A 19,506-nucleotide genomic window follows, 5' to 3' on the forward strand; every position below is an offset into this window, starting at 1 on the left:
CCCCACTTACACTAATGGACAGATCATCCAAAATGAAAATAAATAAGGAAACACAATCTTCAAATGACACAATTGACCAGACAGATTTAATTGATATTTATAGAACATTCCACCCGAAAGTGGCAGAATACACTTTCTTCTCAAGTGCACAAGGAACATTCTCCAGGATAGATCACATCTCGGGTCACAAAGCAAGCCTCGGAAAATTTAAGAAAATTGAAATTGTATCAAGCATCTTTTCTGACAACAATGCTAAGGGATTGGAAATCATTACAAGAAAAAAAATGTAAAAAACACAAATACATGGAGGCTAAACAGTGCCCTACTAAATAACCAAGAGATCACTGAAGAAATCAAAGAAGAAATTTAAAAATACATAGAAACAAATGACAATGAAAATACAATGATCCAAAACCTATGGGATGCAGCAAAAGCAGTTCTAAGAGGGAAGTTTATAGCAATTCAATCTCACCTCAAGAAACAAGAAAAATCTCAAATAAACAATCTAACCCTACACCTAAAGCAACTAGAGAAAGAAGACAAAGAAAACGCAAAGTCAGTAGAAGGAAAGAAATCATAAAGATCAAAGCAGAAATAAACAAAATAGAAACAAAGAAAACAATAGCAAAGATCAATAAAACTAAAAGCTGGTTCTTTAAGAAGATAAACAAAATAGATAAACCCTTAGCCAGACTCATTAAGAATAAAAAAGAGAGGATGCAAATCAATAAAATTAGAAATGAAAAAGGAAAAATCACAACTAATACTACAGAAATACAAAGGATTATAAGAAACTACTACAAACAACTATATGCCAATAAAATGGACAATCACGAAGAAATGGACAAATTCTTGGAAAGGTACAATTTTCCAAGACTGAACCAGGAAGAATTAGAAAATATAAACAGACCTATCACAAGTAATGAAATTGAAACTGTAATTAAAAATCTTCCAGCAAGCAAAAGTCCAGGACCAGATGGCTTCACAGGTTAATTCTATCAAACATTTAGAGAAGAGCTAGCACCAATCCTTCTTAAACTCTTTCAAAAAATTGCAGAGGGAGGAACACCCCCAAATTTATTCTACGAAGCCACCATCACCCTGATACCAAAACCAGAAAAAGATGTCACAAAAAAAGAAAATTATAGACCAGTATCACTGATGAACATAGATGCAAAAGTCCTGAACAAAATACTAGCAAACAGAATCCAACAACATATTAAAAGGATCATACACCATGATCAAGTGGGATTTATCCCAGGAATGCAAGGATTCTTCAATATACACAAATCAATCAATGTGATACACCATATCAACAAATTAAGGAATAAACACCATATGATCATCTTAATAGATGCAGAAAAAGCTTTTGACAAAATTCAACACCAATTTATGGTTAAAAACTCTCCAGAAAATTGGCATAGAGGGAACCTACTTCAACATAATAAAGCCCATATATGACAAACCCACAGCAAACATCATACTCAATGGTGAAAAACTGAAAGCATTTCCACTATGATCAGGAACAAGACAAGGATGTCCACTCTCGCCACTCTTATTCAACATAGTTTTGGAAGCCCTAGCCATGGCAATCAGAGAAGAAAAAGAGATAAAAGGAATACAAATTGGAAAAGAAGAGGTAAAACTGTCACTGTTTGCCTCTGACATGATACTATACATAGAAAATCCTGAAGATGCTACCAGAAAACTACTAAAACTAATCAATGAATTTGGTAAGGTTGCAGGATACAAAATTAATACACAGAAATCTCTGGCATTCCTATACACTAACAATGAAAAATCAGAAAGAGAAATTAAGGAAACAATCCCATTTACCATCGCAACACAAAGAATAAAATACCTAGGAATAAACCTATCTAAGGAGACAAAAGATTTATTATCGGAAAACTATAAAACACTGATGAAAGAAATCAAAGATGACATAAACAGATGGAGAAATATACCATGTTCTTGGATTGTAAGAATCAATATTGTGAAAATGACAATACTACCCAAAGCAATCTGCACATTCAATGCAATCCCTATCAAACTACCAATGGCATTCTTCACAGAATTAGAACAAAAAATTTTACAATTCGTATGGAAACAAAAAAGACCCCGAATAGCCAAAGCAATCTTGAGAAAGAAAAACGGAGCTGGAGAAATCAGGCTCCCCAACTTCAAACTATACTGCAAAGCTACAGTAATCAAGACAGTATGGTACTGGCACAAAAACAGAAATATAGATCAATGCTACAGGATAGAAAGCCCCAAGATAAACCCACGCACATATGGTCACCTAATTTATGACAGAGGAGGCAAAAACATACAACGGAGGAAAGACAGCCTCTTCAATAAGTGGTGCTGGGAAAACTGAACAGCTACATGTAAAAAAAAGAAATTAGAACACTAACACCATACACAAAAATAAACTCCAAAGACCTAAATGTAAGACGAGACACTATAAAACTCTTAGAGGAAAACATAGGAAAAGCACTCCTTTACATAAACCACAGCAAGATCTTTTTTCACCCACCTCCTAGAGTAATGGAAATAAAAACAAAAATAAACAAACAGGACCTAATGAAATTTAAAAGCTTTTGCACAGCAAAGGAAACCATAAACAAGATGAAAAGACAACCCTCAGAATGGGAGAAAATATTTGCAAAAGAAACAACAGACAAAGGATTAATCTCCAAAATATACATACAGCTCATGGAGCTCAATATCAAAAAAACAAACAATTCAATTAAAAAGTGGGCAGAAGACCTCAATAGACATTTCACCAAAGACGACATACAGATGTCCAAGAGGCACATGAATAGATGCTCAACATCACTAATTATTAGAGAAATGTAAATCAAAACCACAATGAGGTATCACTTCACACTGGTCAGAATGGCTGTTATCAAAAAATCTAGAAACAATAAATGCTGCAAAGGGTATGATGAAAAAGGAACCCTCCTGCACTGTTGGTGGGTATGTAAATTGATACAACCACTATGGAGAACAGTATGGAGGTTCCTTAAAAAACTAAAAATAGAACTACCATATGACCCAGCAATCCCACTACTGGTCATACACCCTGAGAAAACCATAATTCAAAAAGAGACATGTACCACAATGTTCATTGCAGCACTATTTACAATAGCCAGGACATGGTAGCAACCTAAATGTCCATCAACAGATGAATGGATAAAGAAGATGTGGCACATATATACAATGGAATATTACTCAGCCATAAAAAGAAACGAAATTGAGTTATTTGTAGGGAGGTGGATGGACCTAGAGCCTGTCATACAGAGTGAAGTAAGTCAGAAAGAGAAAAACAAATACTGTATGCTAACACATGTATATGGAATCTAAAAAAAAAGGTACTGATGAACCTAACAGCAGGGCAGGAATAAAGACGTAGACATGGAGAATGGACTTGAGGACACAGCAGGGGAGGGAGAAGCTGTGGCGAAGTGAGAGTAGCATCAACATATATACACTACCGAATGTAAAATAGTTAACTAGTGGGAAGCAGCAGCATAGCACAAGGAGATCAGCTCAGTGCTTTGCGACAACCTAGAGACATGGGATAGGGAGGGTGGGAGGGAGGCTCAAGAGGGAGGGGATATGGGGATATATGTATGCATATGACTGACTCACTTTGTTGTACAACAGAAACTAACACAGTATTATGAAGCAATTATACTCTAATAAAGAGCTATTTTTAAAAAATAACTATAAATGCAGTATAACCTTTAAAAACTGTGAATCACTATATTGTACACCTGTAACTTATATATTGTATATCAACTATACTTCAATTAAAAAAAAAAGCAATCATATGTGCCCTTTTGTGTCTGGTTTCTTTTACTTAGCAGAATATCTTCAAGGTTCATCCAAGTAGTAGCTGGTATCAATACTTCATTCCTTTTATGGCTGAATAATATTCCATTGAATTTATAGGCCACAATTTATCTATCCATTCATGCACTGATGGACAGTTGGGTTGTTTCCACCTTTTGCTTGTTATGAACACTGCTATAAACATTCGTGTACAAGTTTCTGTGTAGACATATATTTTCATTTCTCTTGGATATATACTTAGGAGTAGGATTGTTGGCTCATATGGTAATTCTGTTTATCTTTTTGAGGAACTGCCAAACCATTTTACACAGTGGCTGCAACATTTTACATTCTCACCAGCAATGCACAATTCCTGTGCATCCTTGCCAACTTTTTTCCCCATTAAACCATCCTAGTGGGTTGAAGTGGTATCTCATTGTGGGTTTGATTTGAATTTAATGACCAATGATGTTGAACAGTTTTTCATGTGTCATCCATATCTTCTTTGAAGAACTGTGTATTCAATTCCTTTGCTGACATTTTAATTGGGCTGTTTACCTTTCTATTGCTGAGTTGTAAAAGTTCTTTATATAGTCTGAATATTAAACCCAAATCAGATATATGATTTGTAAATATTTTCTCCCATTCTGTAAGTTACCTTTTCACACTCTTGATAATGTCCTTTGATGCAATTTCTAATTTTGATGAAGTCCACTTTTTTTGTTTCTTGTGCTTTTGGTGTCAAATCTAAGAACCTATCACCAAACCCAAGCCCATCAAGACGTACTTATTTTCTTCTAGTAATTTATAGTTTTAGTTCTTATAGATTGTTGATCCATTTTGAGTTAATGAGTGATATATGAAGTGAGCTGGGTGTCCAACTTCATTCTTTTGTATGTGGTTTTCCAGTTGTCTTAGCACCACTTGTGGAACAGACTATCCTTTTCCCAGTGAGAGGTCGTGGCACTTTTGTGGCCACATATACAAGGGCTTATTTCTGGACTCCCAATTCCATTCCATTGGTCTATGTCTATCCTTATGCCATACCAGTTTTGATTACTCAAGCTTTGTACTAAGTTTTGAAATCAGGAAGTGTGAGACATCAAGATTGTTCTTGCCATTCAGGACCCCTTGAACCTTCAAAGAATTTGAGGATGAGCTTCTCCACTTCTGCCAAAAAAAAAAGAGCCATTGGAATTTTGATAGGGATTGCATTTAATCTATAGAGCACTTTGGGAAATACTGCCATTTTAACAAAATTGTCTTCCAAACTATGAACACGGTATGTTTTACCATTTATTTAGGTTTTCTTTCAGGATGTTTGTAATTTTATTTTTTTCATAAATTTATTATCTATTTTTGGCTGTATTGGGCCTTTGTTGCTGCGCATGGGCTTTCTCTAGTTGCAGTGACCAGGGGCTACTCTTCATTGCAGTGCACAGACTTCTCATTGAGGTGGCTTCTCTTGTTGCAGAGCACGGGCTTCAGTAGTTATGGCTTGTGGGCTCTAGAGCACAAGCTCAGTAGTTGTGGCACACAGGCTTAGTTGCTCCACGGCATGTGGGATCTTCCCAGACCAGGGCTCAAACCCATGTCCCCTGCACTGGCAGGCAGACTCTTAACCACTGTACCACCAGGGAAGTCCCTGTAACTTTCAGTGTACAAATCTTTCACCACCTTGTTTAAATTGATTCCCAAGTATTTTATTCTTTTGGCTGCTGTTGTAAATGGAATTAAATATTTTTTTTCAGATTGTTGCTGGTGTATAGAAATACAGTTGATTTGTGTGCAATCTCATACCCTGCAATTTTGCTGAATTTACTTATCAGCTCTAGGAGCTTTCTTATGGATTCTTTGGGCTTTTCTATATATAGGATTTTATCTGTGAAGTTTTACTTCTTCCTTCCCAATCTGGCTTTTTTCTTCCTTAATTGCTCTGCTATACCTTCCAGTATAATTGTGAATAGCAGTGGTGAAAGTGGACACCCTTGTCTTATTCCTAATCTTAAAGGTAGTTTTCAGCCTTTCACTATTATGCTTGCTGTGTTTTTTTATAAATCCCTGTATCATGTTTATAAATTTCCCTTCTATTCCTAACGAGCATTAGAATTTTACCAAATGTCTTCTGCATCTACTGAGAAGATTATATGGCTTTCTTCTTGTCATATTAGCTTGGCATATTTGATTTTTATGGTGAACCACCTTAATATCCCTGGAGATACACCTCCATACTACACTAGTCTCTTCTTTTTCATTAAGGTCTCCTTTGCATTTAGAATGGTCCCCCTGCAAGGCAGTAATTTTTAAAGTATCCACTTTATTTCTGTATCCTTTAAGCCTGATGTACTACTAGAGTACTGCTTAGTGATCTATCAACTAAAGACAGACTTTGGGTCAAAGAAGTCATGGATACCCCACAAATCAAAAATTGGATTAGACTACATGTATGCATATGACCCCAGGAGAAAGTTATACCAAAACTGTTCCTCTTCCAATAGGATTAATTTCCATTTTTAGTATTTCCTTCATACTTTGTTGTAGAAAAATATGATAATCTCAAGTACTGCTCAACTGCTGTGGATGCTGACACCATGAACAGCGTAAGGGAGGCTTGCACTGACACGAAGCACAAGTGTGACCAGTGCTTCAATTGCTGGTTTGCCGAGAAGTTCCTCAATGGGGACCCATGCACCGACCTCTTCAAGCACTCAGCAGTGAGTTCAGAAAGCAATAAAGGAGGAGATTCCTATTGAAGGACTGGAGGTTCATGGGCATGGCAAAGAAAAGACTGAAAGTTCTTCTTGACCTTGACAGTCACCTTGAAAATGGACTCCTCATATCGGGAAATTGAGGACTCTGGATCGTGTCAATTAAAGCTGTGAAGATAGCATGGATTTGATAAATTTAGGAGGGAGGAGTTTCCTTTCCTCCTTGGTATTTTCCTCTCACTTGTAGAAAATGATGAACCATCACTCTGAGATTTCTGGCTTTGGCATCTCAGCACACTAAATAATGGGATTATTGGGGATTATGGTTGCAATATTTGGTCTGGGATCAGGTTTTTGTTGTTGTTTGTTTGTTTTGCCGTACACAGGCCTCTCACTGTTGTGGCCTCTCCCGTTGCGGAGCACAGGCTCCAGACGCGCAGGCTCAGCGGCCATGGCTCATGGACCCAGCCGCTCCGTGGCATGTGGGATCTTCCCGGACCAGGGCACGAACCCATGTCCCCTGCATCGGCAGGTGGCCTCTCAACCACTGTGCCACCAGGGAAGCCCTGGGATCAGTTTTAAATATATCTTGTATGTAAATGCTGATAAGCTCGTCAGGATGACCAAGGTTGCCTAACCTCTTGGGCTATGCTTCGAAGGACATTCCGTACACTGTACTGGGGTTACTGTTCATGGAAGCAACTGGTTAGGATCTCTCTTTTCTCTCAGGGAGCTAATGCTCTAGAAAATCGATGCTTGGGAGCACAGTTTTATTTTTATATAGTAACTTAATTGTTAAGATCGCTGATGGACTGGGTGAGCCAAGAGAAAGACAGCTTTTAACAGTTGCCTACCTTAACAAGAGGTGTCAGATCTTATGTTAAGATGTGAAAACTTCAAGAACAGTGTGGTGAACACCATTTCAGAGCTCATGGTGTAGTTCAGGAATTAAGATCCTTGTAGTAGCTAAGGAGGAAGATCCTAAATGGCAAAGATTTGTTGTTGCCACCTTTCAACTTAAGTCAATGAATTAAGTCAACCTGTATATGATAAAAACACCAAAATGAGGCATCTGGTTAAATGTTGGGGGGGGGTTGCTTTATCTGCCTTGCTTACCCACCCTGCCCTGTAATGCCTTTAATCATGAAGATGGAATAAACTGTAACATTTAGTTTCTAAAAAATAAAATAAAGTACTGCTCAAGAAGTTATCTAGATTAGTGCCTTCCAAAGAGGACATACCAATCACAACAGGGTACGAATGTTTATATCAACAAAATGATCTCTGCCAGTTTGACAAGTGAAATGTCTTCTTGTAGTTCAATTTTGTAATTCTCTTGGATGAGGCTGTGCATCTCTATACATGAATATAGTATTTTACAAGGGAAGCAGCTACAATTAGGGCTAAATTTTTTCAAGGCAACGCTTCGTATTAAGCACCCAGCATATCAAAGGTTTTTCTGAAAATAAACAAACATACCAGGTGCATTTATAATATTCTCTTAAGAGTTTATTATAAACTAGTGTCACAGGCCACAAGGAAGTAAAAGGACTATGTACAGCCTTACGGGAAACAGGCAGGGAGCTGAGGAGGGCCAAGATGAGTCTAGGGCCTTGGTGGGCGCATTCCCGGGGGAGGGGGCCCTGTAAGGGAAACCAGACAATCCGGTGAGACTCCGCGAACAACGGCTTAACAAACAAACAGGTGTGGTAACGTGGCCCTGGGGAATCGGGCCCACGCCTCTGTGGAGCTACTTCCATAACTCTGTGGCCAAGGTCAAAGAAGGCCTGAAGTAAGAGTAAGAAGTTTAGTCAGTGCCTGATCTGCAACTTGAATCCCCACCCTACCCCAGCCTCCCACACCCTGCAGTTATCAAATGATCAGAGGGGGACTCCTCTGGGGCTAACTGGGCTCCTCATGCTTATAAAGCTCATAAATGGAAAACCCGAATTAGAGACACAGTGGTCAGCAGGTTTGGCCGTGGGTTAACTTAGAGGCCACTATGGCTTGGTGGAAAGAACACTGGTCTGGACACTGAGCTCTCTGGGCCTGTTTCCTCATCTATAAAATGAGAGAGCTGATCTACTTCAGCATTTCTCAAACTGGAATTAAACAGATACACATAATAGTGTAGCAAAGCACAGAGCCCCTCCTTAATTACCAGACACTCCCAAACCAAAGGGCATAAGACCTTTGTTGGTCATGCAACAAAATGCATTATTTTACAGTGACCTGAGAATACTGCCCTGGACACTGAGCCCTGTGTACAGGGCTGCTCTCACTGTTCTAAGAGGGAGGTAAGGTCAATTTAAGAAATGCTTGTTCCCTCTTTCCTTTCTGGACAAAACTGTCCTCTAAGAGTTCACTTCCTGAGGCTTAAGGCCTAAAAGCCCAAAGGTATGGTCAAAATCCAATCTTCCCTCCATTGCCCATCCCAACATGGCTCTAGAGAAGGAAGTCAACGCAACTGCTGAAGGCACTTACCTCGCATCCCTGGGGGAGGGGGCCGCATGCCTGGTGGGGGCATGCCCATTGGAGTGCCTCGTCCAGGGGGAATCCCCATTGGAGGACCCATGGGAGGCCTCATACCAGGAGGTGGGCCCATCATGCCTGCAAGAGAAAAGCCCCAAGAATATAGCTCAAGTGTCTGTCTTGAAAAGGTAGCAGGAAACATACAAAACTGTCCACCAAGTTTTGAGACAGAAGGACCATTCCACCCTCCCAGCCCCTCCTAGCAAACCAGGACTTGAGCCAAAGAAGTGAGGCTCTTGCCCAGATAGTTCCACAGTCAGTCAGCCAAGCTGGATCTCAGAGTAATCCTGCTTAATTACACAAACTCATCATCAGTTTCAGTCAAGGTTATGTCTCATCATAAATCCAGCTAAGGCATCTTCTATCAATTAGCAAGGTTCTCCTCATGGGCTTCTCACCTGGAGGGGGTGCCCCTCGGCCCATAGGTGGGGGAGGACCCGCACGGCCGGGTGGGTACTGGGTTGGGGCCCCTGCAATACTGGCTGTGGCAGCAGCTGCAGCTGCTGCAACAGTGCCTCTTCCTTGTGGGGTCATCACCTAAGAGGACACAGGAGAGAAGTTAGGCAGAACAGTACAGTGCAACGCGGTGTCCCACTCTCCTCCCCAACTTGGTAAAGAAACAGCAGACACCAAATCCCCTAAGCTACAACTCGTGACATCAGACTTCCTATTTAAAACTATGTGCCAGGGACTTCCCTGGTGGTGCAGTGGTTAAGAATCCACCTGCCAACGCAGGGGACATGGGTTCGATCCCTGGTCTGGGGAGATCCCACACATGCCGTGGAGCAACTAAGCCCATGCACAGCTACTGAGCCTGCACTCTAGAGCTCATGCACCACAACTACTGAAGCCCGTGCACCTAGAGCCCGTGCTCCGCAACAAGAGAAGCCACCGCAGTGAGAAGCCCGCACACCACAACAAAGAGTAGTTCCCGCTCGCCGCAACTAGAGAAAGCCTGCGCGCAGCAATGAAGACCCAACGCAGCCAAAAGTAAATAAGTAAATTTTTAAAAATAATAATAAATATATAAGTAAATAAAAAATAAAACTATCTGTCAGAGAAGATCAAGCTTGAATGCTCAATTCCCATTTTCTAGGCCTAAGTTAAGTATGCCCAATCCAAATTAGATAAGGCACTTGCATTTTCAAGTAAGACTGATAATAGGTTGCAAGCGCCGTAGTACAGCTGACCTTGAACATGGATTTAAGTGCCAGGGTCTCCTTATCCGCAGATTTTTCTCAATACATACTACAGTACTACACACAATCTTGGTCGAATCCTTGGATACAGAGCGCCAACTGTAAAGTTATATGCAGATTTTCAACTAAACAGTTGGCATTCCTAACCCCTGCATTGTTCAAGGGTCAAGAATTCAAATGCTGTCATGGAAACACTTTGTTCCAATTCAGTTGGCCAAAATACTTTTTATACACCTCTTTACTTTTTTTGCCCATTTTTTGGCCACACCTCGCAGCATGTGGGATCTTAGTTCCACGACCTGGGATTGAACCCATGCCCCCTTGCAGTGGAAGCGCAGAGTCCTAACCACTGGACCACCAGGGAAATCCCCTGCATCTTTAATAGTATCAACATTATTTTGTAATAGCAAGTTTTCCTTTTTGCTTGACTCTGGGACCATATGTGAAGCACAGTGAAATACTGAGAGCCTGACAATCATAAGTTGATTGATCACTCTGGACTCTTCCCAAACTGTGGACCCTCACTCTATCCTATATTTTAACCACGACGTTGGTACCCCTTCCCCAACTCCTCACCTGTTGGGATGGCCCACCAACCCCACGGACCGGCCCAGCAAGTCCTGCAGGGGCCTGGGGCATGGGAACACCAGCTGGGATTCCTCTGCCAGCAGCTCTGCCAATCCCTGGGCCCCCAGCAGCTCCAGCAAGTGGCACTCGTGCAATGCCAGTCTGAAAAATAAAGATACATGTTAAAATGCTTGTGGCCTAGAGATTTTTTTTTTTTTTTCGGTACACAGGCCTCTCATTGTTGCGGCCCCTCCCGTTGAGGAGCACAGGCTCCGGACGCGCAGGCCCAGCGGCCATGGCTCACGGGCCCAGCCGCTCCGCGGCATGTGGGATCTTCCTGGACCAGGACATGAACCCGTGTCCCCTGCACTGGCAGGCGGACTCTCAACCACTGCGCCACCAGGGAAGCCCATGACTTTTTAAAAGTGTACAGCAACTGGAAAAATGTTTACAATATTAAGCGAAAAAGCAGAATGATATATTACATACCTATTACATGTTAAGTAAAAAAATAAAAAACGTGGACAAAAATTAAAACAAGGTAAGAAGATTATTCCTTTAACAAACAATATATTAAAATGAAAAAGGGAAAAAAAATTTGGTTAGATCCTCTAAAGCCTCTTCCATCTCTAAAGGTAGGCTGATGTTAATGAACCAAGACTGCCTGGAATCAAATGCCAGTATCACCGCTTTCTAGCTGTGACACCTTGTGCAAGTTACTAAACCTCAGTCTGTATTATCTATAAAGTGGGAATCATTTATCTCAAAAGACTGTTATAAGGATTAAATCAAATACTGAAGGTACCACAGAGCTTGGCACATAGCAGATGCTTAATAAACATTAACTATTATTCTATAACTGTACAAGAAGTACATATGTATTCTACTGTTTGGAGTTATGACTTTTTACGGTCACTAAACTGTCATCACATTAAGAATTGACCCGGATGGCCTTAGATGCCTCTTCTGTTGACTCACTATGTCCACCAACTAAAAAGGGAGGGCTTTCAAGTTAGAAACACTCAAATTCTAGTTCCCTACTTCTTACTTGCAAGGTAACCTCTTTAAGATTCTGGTTTATTATCTGTAAATGGGGGACAGAAACCAGAGGATGCCTGTGAGTACTGCAATGAAAGAGAGAACCCCGCACAGAGCCTGGCTCAGGTGGGGCCTCCCTTGCACAAGGTTCCTGGCCTTGCACTGGCTCTCTGCTGACTTACATCTTTGGGAGGTGGTCCCTCTACTGTCATTGAGACCAGGTTCTCCCCTCGAAGTAGCACCAGACCAAGGACTCGCTTTTCTTCTCTCTCCGCTTGTTTTGAGTTCTTTGGTCTAAAGACAGGTTTAGGAGAAGGAACAAAAAAGCAAGCATTAGAAAAAGGGTAAAGTTCAAGTTCACCTACCTAAGGACACTCCAAGATTTGTTTTACACTATATCTACTGACAAATGGTACATAAACTTTCCCTAAGACAGCTCCTCTGGACAGTCTTCACAGGCTGAACTTGTAACCCCTTAGGTGGTTGTCTCCCGTGCCAATAGGATGTACAAACCAAGAGACAGGGTAAGAGTCAAGAAAGCCCAGCCCTGGCTCACTCATGTAGCCACTGTGAAAGCCTTTCCTCAGTCATCTCTTCTTTGCTATTACCCTTTTCCTCCCTCTAGCTTAATGCCTCACCAGTGCCAGAAGGCAGCCGAAACAATTCCTCAGTCAACTGAATCCCACTCATTCCACTTACATGCAGTATCCTTCTAGTACCAATTCAACCCCACAGGCCTGTAACTCCACCCCTCACCTCACATTAGAAATAGAAGTTATAAAGGAAAAGGTTAAGAGTTAACTACATAGAAATTACACCTTTGTCCTCAAAGAACAAAAAACAGAAATCTCCAAACAGCAACAACCAGAGAAGTATGAACAAAATATAAATGAATGTAAACCAGGAAAAATAACCGCAAGAAGATGGGGAAAGGAAAGGAAAGCCACAGCCAATATCCTAAAAATAAATACAAAATACCCTAATTTTTTAAAATAACTTAAAGGTTTCATTTTAGTGATATTTTATATTATATTAACAGTAGTTTTCTGTGGGTGCCATTTTTTCCTTTTTTTGACTTACCTATATCTTCTTATTTAATAAAAGCATGTATTGCCCTTTCACAATTTAAAAAAAAACCCTTTCTGGGTATTTTAAGTTTTTTCTCACATACTTTTATGTACTTTTCATAAATATTTTCTAATAGACACTTTTTAATTATCAGAATAAAGTTAGTTTCATTTAAAAATACAGAAGAGAACAATTTGGAATAGTTCTACACTGATCTGTTGGTCACTGTCTAATGTGTACCTGGCACTCGGCCATCTCTACCACATTTTCTGTGCTGTATTTCTTGACCTCATGCCACAAAGAAAACAACTGTCCCAAAGAGAATCAAAGGGAATTCACAGCCACTGGCAACATACTATGGACGCTGCACGTGACAAAAGAGAGCTGGGTGATCATGGAAGTCATGTAACTTCTCTGGGCCTCAAGATGCCTTGAATGTAAAATAGGATGAAATGCAAGACCACATCTTTTAATAGCCTAGAAGCTTAAGATCTGTGAGTCCTAAGACAAGGGAATTACCTAATAACTTATGGAATTGTATTCTCCAATTGTTTCTATAAATGCCAACAAAAAATCACTGGCCCCAAACCCACAAGGGGAGCTGAGCACTTACCCTGAAGAGGGTCAGAGGCTTCTTAAAGCAGTTTCAGACCAGGCTGCACTGGGAGAGCCCTTTAGGCTACAGCTTTACAAATAGGCAATGAGGCCAGAAAATCAAGCTCTCCCCCCTTACACACCTGTGGGGAGAACATGAGAGCCCTTTACCCCAGTACTCAGGGGCACGCAAAGTCAGAGAAACAAAAAGCCTAGCAGCCCTCCTTACAATTTGTACTCTGCTAGAAGTAGAGAGCAAGACTAAGGAAAGAGATGTCTTAGTGTCCAATATCCCCATTTTAATCTGCCCTGTAAAACAGGAAAGTAAACCAAGAGGAACTAGCTAGCTACATCACCGCCTGTCACTTGGCCCGCCCACCCAAACCACTCCCCATCCACCCAATCCCTCCCCCCACAGCCCACTCCTCACTTGATCTTCCTGAACTCATCACAGTCACAGAGGATCAAATTCATATGCTTGTCAAAAGCTTTAAAGGTGCCAATGAAGATACGGCCATCTTGCAGGATGCACCTCATCCTGTAGTCGATGTGCTGCAGCATCTTGCTGCTCTTGCCCACGGTCTGCAAGGAGAAATCAGGAAGAATGGGACTCAGCTCTTTTAGACCCACATAGCCCTGGTCCTTCCTTAAAACTTCTGCTGCAGCCTTCTTTTCCATGTCTGTCTTTCTCAGTAGTCTCAGCTCTGTCTTCCAGCCACAGACCTTTCCTGGGAATTCTCTCACATCACCCTGTTTTCAATCCTGAGCTGTTATTCTTCCTTCCCTTAAAATCATCTTTCTCGTATTACAATTGCCTTTGTCTATGCTGTGTATGTTTCAGGGGTGAGAGGGTAAGGTGGCTCCAAACTAATGAAACCCGAGTATATCAGAGATTAGCCATCTGCCATTGTGTAGATTATAGGTGCTGTCGAACACCAACATCTCATTAAAAAGACTGGGTAAAAGAGCTGGAATGGGACTGGCACTAAGAATCCAATCAATGAAGAGCTTGTTATCAGAAAGGAGCTGATCAGCTTGGAAGCGAGAATGGAATCCCCCAAATCAATAATTTGTTAGTGTGTCTCCAAGACTACCTTTAGGAGAGAAAAACTTTCTGGTGCTCAGAGTGCTAATGAGTTTGAACACATAATGAGAATATATAACCTGACATACTCCTTAATTAACCCAACAACCTATTCTGCTTTATAGCCTGGCTTCCAATGTAGTTTTGGTAAAATAGAGAGACTATATAGACCTCACAATGAGAATGTCAAGTGCCCTTGGCAGTTACACTTCTCTCTAGAAATAAAGGACCTGGCATTTGCTTTGTTTCATCAGCCTCCTATCAGTCTGACTGGTATAGGCCAATCCTAACTCATGCAAGGGCCTTCTAAGTACCAGGCACTGTGCTTACTATTGATCTCTGTGAGCTTGGATGAGCACAGGTGCTCTGAACCTACAAATGCATGGATTGGAATCTCGACTCCTGCCACCCTGAGACCCAAGTTATGTGGTTCAGTCTTTTTCAGATGACCATTTTAACCCAACTGTAATCACAGCTTCTAACCACATGGTCTGAACATTTATGGTAACATTTATTGGTCCATCTGTCTTGTACAGCTAATTCTTACTGGGTGCTCACTGGCAGGCACTGCCATAAACACTATTCTCTCACTTAATCTTTAACATCAGATTTTAAAGATGAGGCCACTGAGGCTGTAAGAGGTTAAGCTGTGTTGGATGTTAGTCAGCCTGAATCCAGTGCCTACTCTTCTAACCAATTCTCCAAACAATACCCTACTAGGTTTCCCTGCTTCCAATTCACCCAATATATAACAGCTACCGAACAGAGTTATCTTTCTAAACACAACTAAGTTCATGTCATTTTGCTGGTTAAAATCCTTCAGTGGCATCCCTCATCACCAACAAAATTAAGTAGCGTGTAAAGCCATTAATAACCAGACTCCTGCCAATTCCTCCCACCTCATTCTTCCTTTTCCCCTCCAGGGACTTTCAATGGTGCTACCCTTCATGCTTTGTTCTGGCAACCCTCCGGATCTACACTATTCCCTCCCATTTTCGCTGGGAAAACGCCTGACAATCTTTCAGGACTCTGCTCCAGAAAGCCTTCTTACCCCGCCCCCCACCGTTACTTTTACTTAATGCTGAATTACCATTCCGAATTATACTATCCATGTCCCCAAATAGAGAGTGAACTCGGTGAAGTAAACATTTCATTGTGCAGCCCTAGGGCCTGAAAAGTCAGACATACTCAAACATACATATATGCTGAACAAACGAGTTGAACTTTTCCTCCACTCGTTCATCCTCCGTTCACTCCTCCCCATCTACTAGAACCAAGACTCTAGTTTCAGACACAAGCCCTTCCACCTCTTTCCGCAACTCCTTCTCGGACCCTCACCCGCCTTCACAAGTCTGAGTCTCTCACCGGGTCTTCCCAGTAACCCTGCGGCGCTAGTACCTGCTCCGACACCCCAGACACACACACACACTCATGCTGCAAAGTTTACTCAGCGCCTACGGGATCCCAAGCACTATGGTCACAGCGGCGTGGAGGACCGCAACGCAGTTCTAACCTCTCCTGCACCGAGCGACCCCGGCCTCGGACCCTCATTTCCAGCCTTCCCCTCCCCCACCCCGCCGAGCGACCAAGGTCCGGGTCTTCCCTGTCCCGACTGAGGGGCCGCGGCGGCCGGGGCCTTCACCGCCCGGAGCGGCCAACCCACGGCCTCCTTCGCGGTTAGTCGCGCTCCCCACTCCACAACAGACTCGGGAGCTCCCGCGCCGCCAGCCTGTGCCTCCTCACCATGGTGGCGGTTCTGATGGCTCCGATTCCCGCCGGATTCGCCTCCGCAGAGGCCTAGAAGCCCGCCACTAGCTCGCTTCCCGCCGCCGCTACCGGAAACGCGACCGCGGGCAAAATGGGGTAAGGTAGAAGGCTGCTTCCGGTCCCGGAGCCAGTCCCTTGAGTTCCGGCCGAGGTGCTGAGCCGCGAGCTTAGAATGGGGCGGGGCTTCGGCGGGGTTGGGGGCGGTGCTAGCGTTAAACTGAATCGCAGAGGCTTAGGATCTTCTCTGTTGGACACCTTCCTAGTTTCTGTCGGTACGAGAGCTGCTCCTCTTCACCCTCACCACCCAACCCCCCGCGCCCCAGCCCATTAACTCTCGGTCCTCATCTCCCACCACTCTACCCCAGCTCTGTCCTCTACAGCCAGTGTCCCTGCTTTTCCGTGAACTTAGTCGACCTGCTTCAGCTCCTTTGCATTTGCTGTTGCCTCTGCCTAGAATGCTAGTCGTCCAGGTATGTGCACGGCTCACGCCCTCACCTTCACGACTTAAGCTCAAATATTTTCCCACTGAGGACTTTCCTTGTCGTCCTGTTTAAAACTGCAATCTTCCCACCCATCCCTGTTTTATTTTTCTCCTTAACATTGATTGCTAACATACCATATATGTTATTTTATTATCCCTCCCCATTAGGATGTAAGTTCGAAGGGTATAGATTTTTCTTTGTGTATTGTTCATTGCTGTAGTGCCTAGAAGAACACTGCTTAGCACAAAACAAGGGCTTAATAAATATCTGATGAATGAATTTATCAATCCCATCCAGTCCCATGACTTTTGAATGCTATCTATATGATCGGGTTTTTCAAATTTATCCCTCTAGGACTTCCCTGGTGGCGCAGTGGTTGAGAGTCCGCCTACCGATGCAGGAGACACAGGTTCGTGCCCTGGTCTGGGAAGATCCCATATGCCGCGGAGCGGCTGGGCCCGTGAGCCATGGCCGCTGAGCCTGCGCGTCCGGAGCCTGTGCTCCGCAACGGGAGAGGCCACAACAGTGAGAGGCCCGCGTACCGCAAAAAAAAAAAATTTATTCCTCTGACCCTGGGCTCTTCATTTAACTCTTGGCCTTTAGTATCCATAGACATGGATGTCTAATAGGTATACTAAATTTAATACGTTGAAAACTGAATTCTTGCTTCTATTCACTCTTCTTCCTAAAACCACTTCTTACCAGTGTTCCCCATCTCAGAAGTTTCTTGGTTTAAAAAACAAAACAACAGGGCTTCCCTGGTGACACAGTGGTTAAGAATCCGCCTGCCAACGCAGGGGACATGGGTTTGAGCCCTGGTCCGGGAAGATCCCACATGCCACGGAGCAACTAAGCCCGTGCGCCACAACTACTGAGCCTGTGCTCTAGAGCCCGGGAGCCACACTACTGAGCCTGCACTCTAGAGCCTGGGAGCCACAACTACCGAGCCCATGTGCCACAACTACTGAAGCCCACATGCCTAGAGCCCGTGCTCCGCAACAAGAGAAGCCACCGCAGTGAGAAGCCTGCGCACTGCAACAAAAGGGTAGCCCCTGCTCACTGCAACTAGAGAAAGCCAACACACAGCAACGAAAATCCAGGGCAGCCAAAAAATAATTAATTTAAAAAAAAAAAACAAAACTTGGCAGCATCCTTGACTCCTCTCTTTGAGGAATTCCTTATCCCTGATTCAAAATGTCTTGAATCAGATTGTAGTCACCTGCTCCACTTCTACTATGCTAGTCCTAGGCACCATCATCTCTGTCTTGGATCACTGAACAAAGCCGTAACTGGTCTCTTTGCTTCCTCTCTTGCTCTCACAGCAGCCAGAGGGATCCTTCTATAATGTACTGAGATTATATCAGATGATGTCATCACCCTGCTCTCCACCTCCCAATAACTTCCCAGCACACGTTGGAATAAAATCCAGCCCTGAATCTCTCTCTCTGCATCTAACTTCATCTCCCTCAACATTCCCCTCATTCATCATCTTCCAGCCACACTAGTCTCCTTCCTGTTCCTCAAATCCAGCAAGGATATCTTCCACCTCAGGGCTTTTTAATCCTCACACCAGACCTAAAATGCACATTCTGTCACCCTGTTTCTGTCAACCCGTAGATGAAGAGATGGAGGATCAAAGAGATGGATTATCTTGTCCAAGGTGGCAGAGTCGACAGTCAGAATAGGAATATGGTGCCATTTGTCTCCTCAGTGGCTCCAAAGTTACCCTGCCTCCTAACATTATCACTTATGCACACACTTAAAAATTACTTATTTAGCACCTACTAAGGCTATGCACTGTTACTGGGATACAAAGTCCCTTCCCTGAAGGAATTTATGTTCTAGTAAGAAAGGCAGACAATAAACCAAACAAATAAGTATACAAGGTAACATTAGAGTGACATGAAAAAATAAATAAAGTAGGGTAGGGGAACTGAGAGTGATGGGTTGCAAGTTTGGCTAGATGGTCAGAGAAAGCCTCTGAGGAGTGGCATGTGAGCAGAGACCTCAGTCAAGTGAAGGACATTCCAAACATTTCATATAAAGGGAATCATGTAATATGTGATCTTTTGTAACTGCCTTCTTTCATGTAACATAGTGTTCTCAAGGGTCATCCACGCTGTGGCATGTATCAGTACTTCACTTCTTTTTATGGCTGAATAATATTCCATTGTATGGATAGACCACTTTTGTTTATCCATTCATCAGCTGACAGACATTTGGGTTGTTTCCACATTTGGCTATTATGAACGAGGCTGCTATAAACATGCATGTATGCTTTCATGTGATTATATGCTTTCATTTCTCTTGCATGTATACCTAGGAATGGGTCATATGGGTCATATTGCTGGGTCGCATGGTAACTTTAATCATTTGAGGAACTGCCAGACTGCTTTCCAAAGGGGCTGCACCATTTTACATTCCCACCAGCAGTGTATGCGAGTTCTGATTTCTCCATGTCTTCATCAATGTTTGTTACTATGTGACTTTCAGATTCAAGCTACCCTAGTGTGTGTGAAGTGGTATCTATCTCAAAGTTTTGATTTGCATTATTACCCTGATGACTAATGATGTCCAGCATCTTTTCATGTACTTATTGGCCATCTGTGTATCATCCTTGCATTGTCTTT

General features: G+C 42.5%; 2 protein-coding genes across 3 annotated transcripts in view; one reads left to right on the plus strand and one right to left on the minus strand.

Annotated features, from left to right (window-relative positions):
• Nucleotides 1-6,590, plus strand: part of TGM6 (transglutaminase 6) — a 78,769-nt gene extending 72,179 nt beyond the window's left edge. The window contains 2 exon segments of the mRNA XM_060030967.2: nucleotides 5,790-5,848; nucleotides 6,379-6,590. Coding sequence (XP_059886950.2) covers nucleotides 5,790-5,848; nucleotides 6,379-6,590 — 271 coding nt within the window.
• Nucleotides 6,591-8,031: 1,441 nt separating this feature from the next.
• Nucleotides 8,032-16,502, minus strand: SNRPB (small nuclear ribonucleoprotein polypeptides B and B1). 2 transcript variants are annotated; one of them, XM_060032852.1, is made up of 7 exons: nucleotides 16,371-16,502; nucleotides 13,974-14,125; nucleotides 12,064-12,175; nucleotides 10,853-11,005; nucleotides 9,476-9,614; nucleotides 9,030-9,155; nucleotides 8,032-8,188 (listed from the first exon to the last, which is right to left on the minus strand). In XM_060032852.1, the coding sequence occupies exons 1-7, from the start codon at nucleotides 16,371-16,373 to the stop codon at nucleotides 8,151-8,153; spliced, it is 723 nt and encodes a 240-aa protein (XP_059888835.1). In that variant the 5' UTR covers nucleotides 16,374-16,502; the 3' UTR covers nucleotides 8,032-8,150. The 2 variants fall into 2 exon arrangements, with proteins under 2 accessions (XP_059888835.1, XP_059888836.1); XM_060032853.1 differs by having other exon boundaries at nucleotides 8,042-8,332.
• Nucleotides 16,503-19,506: the final 3,004 nt, after the last annotated feature.

Source organism: Delphinus delphis, chromosome 15, assembly GCF_949987515.2.
Source record: "Delphinus delphis chromosome 15, mDelDel1.2, whole genome shotgun sequence".
Classification (NCBI taxonomy): domain Eukaryota; kingdom Metazoa; phylum Chordata; class Mammalia; order Artiodactyla; family Delphinidae; genus Delphinus; species Delphinus delphis.